Source organism: the organism of the source record quoted next, assembly GCF_019968955.1.
Source record: "MAG: Porospora cf. gigantea A chromosome Unknown PgA_NODE_1021_length_8509_cov_349.44, whole genome shotgun sequence".
NCBI classification, from domain to species: Eukaryota; Apicomplexa; class Conoidasida; order Eugregarinorida; family Porosporidae; genus Porospora; species Porospora cf. gigantea A.
In genome coordinates, this window is record NW_027151231.1 from 1 (window position 1) to 8509 (window position 8509).

At 52.9% G+C, this 8509-nt stretch overlaps 4 protein-coding genes across 7 annotated transcripts; 3 read left to right on the forward strand and 1 right to left on the reverse strand.

Annotated features, from left to right (window-relative positions):
• On the reverse strand, window positions 1-5178 carry KVP18_001585 (uncharacterized protein; the record flags this gene model as incomplete). Of its 2 annotated transcripts, XM_067951754.1 has the most annotated exons (6): window positions 1-3318; window positions 3349-3616; window positions 3645-4183; window positions 4211-4591; window positions 4620-5074; window positions 5102-5178. In XM_067951754.1, coding segments are annotated over 6 exons (5038 nt in total), but the record flags the coding sequence as incomplete, so codon positions are not given. The 2 variants fall into 2 exon arrangements, with proteins under 2 accessions (XP_067814141.1, XP_067814140.1); XM_067951753.1 differs by lacking the exons at window positions 4620-5074; window positions 5102-5178 and having other exon boundaries at window positions 80-3592; window positions 3645-4496.
• Window positions 5179-5346: 168 nt separating this feature from the next.
• KVP18_001586 (uncharacterized protein) lies at window positions 5347-6172 on the forward strand (the record flags this gene model as incomplete). Of its 2 annotated transcripts, XM_067951755.1 has the most annotated exons (2): window positions 5347-5417; window positions 5446-6172. In XM_067951755.1, the coding sequence occupies 2 exons, from the start codon at window positions 5347-5349 to the stop codon at window positions 6170-6172; spliced, it is 798 nt and encodes a 265-aa protein (XP_067814142.1). The 2 variants fall into 2 exon arrangements, with proteins under 2 accessions (XP_067814142.1, XP_067814143.1); XM_067951756.1 differs by lacking the exon at window positions 5347-5417 and having other exon boundaries at window positions 5426-6172.
• A 27-nt stretch (window positions 6173-6199) lies between these two features.
• KVP18_001584 (uncharacterized protein) lies at window positions 6200-6754 on the forward strand (the record flags this gene model as incomplete). The annotated part of the gene is made up of 1 exon (XM_067951752.1): window positions 6200-6754. One exon carries the CDS (start codon window positions 6200-6202, stop codon window positions 6752-6754), a length of 555 nt encoding a protein of 184 aa, XP_067814139.1.
• Window positions 6755-6866: 112 nt separating this feature from the next.
• On the forward strand, window positions 6867-8509 carry KVP18_001583 (uncharacterized protein; the record flags this gene model as incomplete). 2 transcript variants are annotated; one of them, XM_067951751.1, is made up of 3 exons in its annotated part: window positions 6867-7004; window positions 7060-8274; window positions 8312-8347. In XM_067951751.1, the coding sequence occupies 3 exons, from the start codon at window positions 6867-6869 to the stop codon at window positions 8345-8347; spliced, it is 1389 nt and encodes a 462-aa protein (XP_067814138.1). The 2 variants fall into 2 exon arrangements, with proteins under 2 accessions (XP_067814138.1, XP_067814137.1); XM_067951750.1 differs by having other exon boundaries at window positions 7072-8509.

Consider the following 8509-nt stretch of genomic DNA (forward strand, 5'->3'; position numbering starts at 1 on the left):
AAAACTCCTCAGAGATCGCTCGCAACTCGAAAGCGTTACCAAAGAAGTAGTGTCTGGTCAGTGCCTCACCAAGGCTTACAACACGACTCTGCTCTGGAGTGCGACTCTCCTTCGATGATGAGTCGACAAGCAAGTCGGGGATTACACCCATTGCAGCCTCGTGTACGCCTCGGACTATGATGTCTTCGACCTTCCGAAGCTCGTCAGAGCAGTCAGGACGGCTGCAAATGGCACGGATCGTCAGCAGGCCTCGCTGGACCTCTTCGCGCCCCTGCACAGTTTCGACGTCTTGTAGGCCCAGTAATGACTCCGCCAGGCTCTTCAGCAGACTGGCGTCCTGATTCTCCGTAGGCAGCACTTCAAGTGCGAACCGTAGTAGATAGAAGCGTTTCAGATCAGCAAATGTGCCCTTGTATGGTGTTTGGTCATCTGAAGGGTCCTTGAAAATAACCAAAGGCTCCCACATGGAATCAGAAGACCCCAGCGGATTCAGTATGGTGTTCAGTACTAGACGGACGAGATGCTTAGATCCTTTTGCACTTTTAGCCAGGAACACGAATCTAATGCAGTCAACCCAATCCCACACCCTCTCCACAGAAGCCCGTTCCAATTCCTGGAGGAAAAGCGCCTGCAGATGTCCGGTCCAGATAGAGATCTGCAGTTCGGGTTCCAGCTCTTGCATAAACACTAGGAAACCAGCGGTGAGCTCGGCACATGCAATATGAGCCTCGATTTCGGTGGCGACAGGAGCGTCAGAAAGTCGCTCAAGGATCCTAATGTGAGAGGCCACTGTCTCCTCTGGGTGTGGACTGGTGGCGTAAAGGACCGAGAAGTAGACACGACCGAAGAAGACGTTCTTCAAAGAGAAAACCGTGGATGATTTCGGTAGACGGACATAAGGCCATTCCTTCTGGGGACGCAGCATCTCCTGGGTCAGCTCCACGATCTCCAGCGGGTACGGCGGGAACGTCGTGGCTCGAAGGACCTCGTGGAAAGTTGATGGACAAGCGCCTACCACGGCTGACTCCAAACAAGAGGTGTGTAGAAGCTCTACGACGGCGGGTGATAGTCGTTCCGGGTGCTTGGAGAAGGCCGATAGCAGGTAGGTGATGCCCACGATAGACAAGCCAGCCTGTAGAGGCCCCCGACCAAGTCCGGATATCAGCCATCGGAGGTACTCTAGGATCAGCTCGTCCACCAGTGCATCGTCCTCGACCACACACAACCTTCGTCGGTCAACGGAGTCCTCTCCCTGTGGATGGGGGAGAGGGGAGTTCCACTCGGCCTTAAAAGGAGGAGGGGACATGAACGCTTGGAGAATCACTGTCGAGACGATTTCGAAGCGCCAATGGTAATTGGTTTCGTGGTTGAGTTGGTTCAGCAGCCACTGGACTACGCCTTTAAGAACGTGCTCCTGGAATCGTGAGGTTCGAGGTAGCAGGTGTCGTGACGTCAAGGCGGTGCTGGTGAGATTCAGCAGTTTGTTGCTGGCCTTGGAGCGAACATCCTGGTGGGAGTGCTTCAGGAACACACAAATCGTCTTCAAAGTTTCTGCTAGGAGGGCGGGATCTCGCCATACACGACGCATACTCGTCGTGCTGTCGAGATTGTAGCACATCCCCATTATAGTGGAGTGCGTGACGTCGTCGTAGGTCTCGGGATCGGTGGTGCCTTCAGGAGAGATTTTCAGGGACTCAACCACAGAGTTGAGCTTTCCAAGCTGCATTCGAGCAAGCTCTGACCTCGCGCCAAAATGGACGCTACAGCAGGCAGTCAGCACTTCCTGAGCGAAGGCTCGTACGGTAGCGTACTTCTGGATGGAGAACTGAGCGACCAGCAGTATGAGCTGACGACGCGTGCCATGAAAGGGGATATCGTTCTTGCGGCTGGTTAGTCTGGACTCCCAGAAACGACCTAGTTGCTCAATCCAGAAATACGACGACAGATTCTGCCAATGACAGTGCGGATACACTTTGCTCAGCGGGGAGAACCACGCCACGAACGTTCGGAAGCTCTGGTTCCCAGCTCTACCGCGAGGAAAGAAACTTGCGCCCGGTCGGATAAGCACCTGGCCGAGTAGGCGAAGAAACTTGCGACGGAGTTTCGGCTCCTCGGAGCCCATATCAGTTTGTAAGGAAGTCGGTGCAAGTAGGTCGGAGTCCAGCTTTATGCCGAGAAAGAGTGTAGCTAAGGCCAATATGGCCTCGCCAAGCGTGTCCGTCAGGGCTGCGTTGTCTGAAGGCATGTCCAGCGCTATGCAGAGTGTCGAAGGGGCCTCCGAAGGCCTTTCATCCAGGTAGACGCAGGAAAGACCGCGGAGAGTAGCCCTGATGCTGTTGATACCCCTAGTTAACAGCTTTATCCGTGAAAGCCCCACGACATCAGCAGAAAGTTGCACCTGTGAGCGCTCTCCAGGGAAGAAACATTCAAGCTGAGCGATGGACTGGGGGAGGGGCTCATCACAGCAAGACCGAATGCACGCGACTGCATACCGAAAGCCCCATGAAGCCAACTCCCGACCGAAGTCCATGTCTGACTTGTTTGGAAACCTCCACTCTATCGGTTCACGCAGTTCCGGAATGCAAATCTGCTCCAGGAGCCAGCTCTCGCCAGTCATGATCAGCAGCTTCTTCCGGATCTCATCAGAGTGCCTTAACTCTTTGGAGAGCGCGGAGAACGATCTTGGATAGGTCACAAGTTGACTTTCGATGCATCTGCGTAACAATTTCATACCCAGCTTGAAGATGCCCTTATCAGAGGCGTCAAATGCGTTTTGGATGACCAACTTTAGCGTGGGCCAGTGATAACGCACCTCAGCCGGAGCCATCCGTACGATGGCAGAGACCACTGAAAGGTACTTCTTCAGGCCGCTGACTTCAAGTTTGGGGTCGAATTTATCGTCCTTCAGCAACACTGATACCAGCGGCTGCGAAAAGGTGGTGAACGTGGCAGCGGGATCGCCAATCGACAACCCCAGAACAATCATCGACGCCACCTTGGGTTGCAGTGCTTTACCCTTCACCCAGTCCAAGACAGTGCGCGCCATCCTTCGAAAGCCTGCCGCGTCCACCTGTGAGGCCACGAGACCGATTCCGTTCCTAATCCCAGACAGCAACTGAATGTCTGACTCGCTCAGACGCGGATCTCGGCTCGAGCCCGCGCCTACAGGGGTGATGTGCGATGCAATCGTCAGCAGCCGGTCGAATAGCAAGTAACCGAACTCCGGGAATTGGCAAGAGACAGCCTGGCGGGCGTGTACAGTTTCCAGAAGACCCTCGGCTGTTGACAGGTCTGGTGTAACGAAGATGTCGTCGTGAACTGTGTTAAAAAAAACAGTCGTATCCTTACTTGAGCTGTGAACAGCCTCCAGACTGGGCGAGGGCCTCACGAAGCACCCAGACACTGACCTGACCTTCGCTAGAAACTCATCACAGTCCTCAATAGTAATCGTTAGATCCGTGGCGTCGACGAGTTGCATCTGCCCTACCAAGCCCAGAAAGAACGGAATGGCGGCCATGGTTTTCGTCGGGTCTGACGGATCTAGGCCTGGAAGTGCGGCCTCTATCAGCAGCGGAACGAATTGAGGAGCGATCTGGAAGATCAAAGACGATAGGGTCTGAATTCGATCGTTGGTGGTCTCTCACCACTAAAACGCGATACATGGTTGCCAGATGCAGGGATTGGCTCTTATTATCGAGGACGTTGACGCATCGATGGACTACAGGCAACAGCAGCGTGTGCGGTCTCAGATGTACGAGTTTCTTCATCGTCATCTCTGCACGTCGGACTACCTTGTAATCCCTTGCAAAGACGGATTGGAACGTGAACGCTTCGCAGAGCTCGACTAACCAGTCATCAGAATCAAGAGGCATCCGAGATGCCTCTGGCACAGCTACTATGTCCGAACTCATCCTCTCCCTGTAGACTCGTCGGGTGTAGTGTGTGACCAGGTCGTCCATGAAGACTGACATCTGCTTCTGCACAATGTTAGACGTGCTTGGGTTCATGAACGGTGTGCACAGGTTGAACAGCGTCCTGACGTACTCGAAAACTTCCGAATCAGCTGGAGACATCAGAAAGACAAAGACGCCTGCCATCCTATCCAGAAGCTTGGGATTGAAGGCCGAGAGTAGGGGGCCATACTGACTAGGGATTTTCGTCTTAGATATTCTCATCAAGCCGCCTGTGGCGGAGTAGAGTCCTATCTCACCGACTACCGACTGAAACAGGTTCGGTAGGTAAGGCTGGAGGTCATCAGAAAGCGATTGGCCGGATGCCCAAGCATACTTCAGCGCTCGAAGGAGCAACGCGAAAAACGTAGCAGACCACGTCGGCAGGAAACATCCACTTGAATGGTTCCACAGCTCAAAGAGGGAGCCGTCCTTCACGTACTGGAAGCAGGATCTCTTCCCGGCGAAGAGTAGGAGTAAACGCAGCCATAGTACCATATCAAACGTCGCGTGGTCCTTCTGGAAGCCCTCCCGCACAGCCGACATCAACGTCTCCGCGTAGTCGGGCGTCAGTTCCCAGTGCGACCTCAACTTGTGCGCCGTCTGCACCAAGTAGGTGAGGTGCTGAACGTTCCTTTCCTCTGCGTTAGGCCCAAATGAAACGCCTACTGCTCGTTGCCAAGTCAGACACGAACGGAGTTCGGAGCCGCGCAACTATGCGTCCAAACACCGTTGCCCAAGGAACAACAGCTTGAAGTCTTCTGCCGAATCCTTCGATATCGGTATACCGGGACGCTGCAGTCCTCTTGGCCCATATAGGCGCCCGCCTCCTCCGAAAATGCGCTGACAGGGAGTATAGTATGTCAAGAAGTCTGTACTGCAGACGATGGTTGGATGCGTCGAGTGAGTCGTACAACTTCCATACGCGGCTCAGCATCCAGAAGATGTCTTCTGCGTCTATGCCTCTAGCCACAACAGGTTCCATATCGCTCCATAAACGAAAACAGTGCATCAACGCTCCGTGATCCCGCAGGACCTGATCGTCTCTCAAGTAGTCCTTCATCGTCGCCAGCACGAGTTCCCGCTCTGTGTGTCGATGAGAGGACACGTGGGCTGGAAGGTGGCTGTGTGGTCAGCAAATCGCCACCTACGCTGAGAAATCCAGCAGTTCCACGAACGCGTCAAGGGGACTCGATGACTCTAAGGAGGATGCGAAAGTCTGCTCCATTGGAAATCGACCTAATATGTGTTACTCCAGCTTACGCTGCTACGTCACAAGTTCACGAGCTGGACCGGTAGCACTAGCGAGACCGGGAACACGAGCTGAGCAGGTCGCGCCGGCCCTCTTGGCCTGAAGTCCGTACGTTGGCTTTTTTGCCGTGAGTTATTTTCTTCGATGGGAACTGCGGTGCTTCTCGTACAACAGTGGATAGCTGAGTTCCTCGGAACAGGTTTCTACACCGGCAGGTAACAATATGCCTCCCTGGTCACGCAGTTACCTCTACGCCACCTTGGAAGACAAGGACGTGCCAGCTGTAACGGCGCTGTCGTTGGTGTTGGCCGTGCTGCTCTGGGCCTACGTGTCCGGCGCCCACTACAATCCTGCCGTTACGCTGTCGTTCTTCCTGCAGCCGCGAAGTGATGACTGTACTCTTGAGAAGACGGGGAGGAGGTCTCTGGTTTACATGACCGCACAAATCGCAGGGGCTGTTGCGGGATGCTTTGTTGTGCGTAGCCTGTACCACTCCTTCACTGAGGATCCGTTTTCTGATAAAGCGCAAGGATCGGCGCAGCTGTGGTTCTTCTTAGCTGAGGCCTTGGGCACCTTTCTGCTGTGTTCTGCCTGGCGGAAGACCGACATAGCGCCGTTGTGGCTGGTCGTACCGCTAGCTTGCTACGAGACTATGCTTTTCTTTCATCCTATCTCGGGGGGGGCATTCAATCCTGCTCTGGTATTCGGTGTAGTGGTATCTGCCACACGAAGAGCGAGATACACAACGTTGTGGCAGCCATTGCTGGTGGCAACAGGCGGTCATCTGCTTGGTACAGCCCTATCGCTTCTCATGGCCATGCTATTTGATGTCAGTGAGGTGTCGCCTGGGCTTTGTTGTGAGAAAAGGTCCACGAAACAGAAGAAGCTGGCGGATCTCGAGCACGATACAGGAAAAGCCAAGTTTGACCAGGTCGTTGAAGGAATCAGCATCATTAAACTGGCACCGTGAAACGGATAATAACGTTTTGTGTTGAAAATGGACTTCGTCCATACAGGAACATACCAGCAGAATATCTCTGAGACTGGCATATCAGAAAGAGAAGTGGAAGAACAGCACAAGACTCTGAAGGTCGACGACGAGGTTCTCCAGCGTTTTCCAGGGTTCCGGTCTTCGGCGCCGCTGGTCACCTTGTCGGAACAGTTTAAGGACTCGGAAGAGAGAGAGTATTTTGAATTGTCCCAAACCAACAACGATGAGACACCAGCACAAGAGTGCACAGACGAAGACTACCGGTTTATTGCTGCTTACCATGCACGTCAAAGGAGACAAGAGAAAAAGAAGGAGCTAGAGGATGCAGCGGCTGTGGAAGATTTCCTGAAGGAAAAACAACAGTACTTTTCAGAGCAACGGGACCAATTGGATTCCAAAACACTGGAAATTCAACAAAACGCTTGGAACAAACTAAAGGAACCGAAGCTGAAGAAACCTTCGATCGTCGACTCCAAGTTCCGTATTAAAAAGACCCGAAAAAACCCCGTGACCGACGCTTCAAGTTCCTCAAACGTGGCTAAGGAGATAAGCAAAAGATGAGTATCTGGTTCTCAATATCGTAGTTGCGAATTGCCGGTAAAAATTCCAATTCTTTTTGTTGACGCCTGCCGGTTTTCTTACTGGTGCAGTTTTCTTTCGTATCGACAATTGAATGTACAGCGACAGACAACCACCCGAGAACGAATCGGACGAAACCAAACAAGAGAACTGCGAAGTGCACGATGACACTCACGTAGATGATGTCATAATGGAAGAAGAAGATGTAAATCTGGGACAGCTTTTAGTTGAGGTGAGATACACTTTAGTCAGGCATTTTACTGCAACGCATTTCAAAGTGGTTTCAGTTCAGCTCACAGTCCGATAAAGAGTCGGAGAAGGATGTTGAAGAGCTGAGTGAGACGAAGGAAAGTCGGTTCCGTTTGTTCTTCCGTCACTTTCGCCTACGAAGCTCAGCATCCCCTCAACTTGAAATTTCCGATGGAGAGAATCAGCTTGTCAACGACGTCGAGAGTACGAGTCCGTATAAGGCCGAGTTGGGGGATGCCGACTCGGACCGCGCCTCGAATGACCCGGAGGATGTCCCTGAACTCATTGACGAAGGTGCAAGCTCTTCCGCAGCTCAGCCGAGGAGTTTGTTCAGAAACCTTTTCACCCCCAGATCCATGTCGACAGCTTCAACCCAAAACACACAGGATGGTAAATTTCGCCGCTTTACCTCCTTCTTCAGGAAGCCAAAGGAAGGATTAGAACAAATATCGGAGTCAGAGTTGGAATCTGGCGATGGTGATGGTGAGGAAATCGCAGAGCAGCCGACCGTTCTCATGTCCACTCTACGCCAGCCTCGCCGACCCCTGAGTAGTTGGTTTCGTGACACGGGAAGAAAGACCATGCTGAGATCCTCGACAGCCCTTAGGCACTTGCGTCCAACGAAAACTGCAAGCTCGACAGCCAGGTACATGACCGACTCTATGAATGAGTGGATGAAGATACCTTTGGCCGTCATAAGATGCATGTATGCCATCGAGAAGTGCAAGCTGTCGTCCAGTCACACGTTGACATACTGGTTGAGGATGTTGGGAGCCGTCCTGATCAACGAGTCCGATGTTGACACTCAGACTAAAGTGCGAGAAGTTTGCGAAACAACTGGACTCGTCGACTTCGTCCTACAAATCCTGCAGCAACCTGAGGGTCAGAGCTGCCGTGCTACTGCCGTTCTGTGCAACACGGTCCTTTTGTACATGGCCACGTCCTCGGCTGTGCTTGACGCGTTCGCCGACATGAAGGTGCCCAGCATAATGATATCCAATCTGAAGGTTTGGATGGAAGCGGCGCAAACAGATCACAGCTGCATATTCGAGCGACCTGCCGACATTGAGGCTTTGGGCGTATCCGTTTTCCGAGTGGTTGTTCTATCAGCGGAGAGAGAGACCACGCGCAAGCAGTGGTATGATCTCGGGATCCTGCCTCTGGTTGCGGAGTTCATGCTGTCCTTCCCTACAGGTATTCTGCTGAACGAACTCGGTTCCTGCATCTTTGGAAGCTACGTGGACTTTCCCTGTGTGACTGACGATGAGATTAGACAGATGACCTCTCTAGTGCCCATTCGCCTTGGGAATAGCGGATCGAGCGTGAAATGCTACCAGCAAATGTTCTATGTTCTCTACCGCGGCTGCGAAGTGAACCCAGGCTGCGCTGACGACTTGTTTACAGACTCTGCGTTGGTGGCTATGGCTAAGCGATGCATGTGCAGAGTGCTGGCCACTCGGACACGGGATCAGAAGGAGCTTGCCGAAG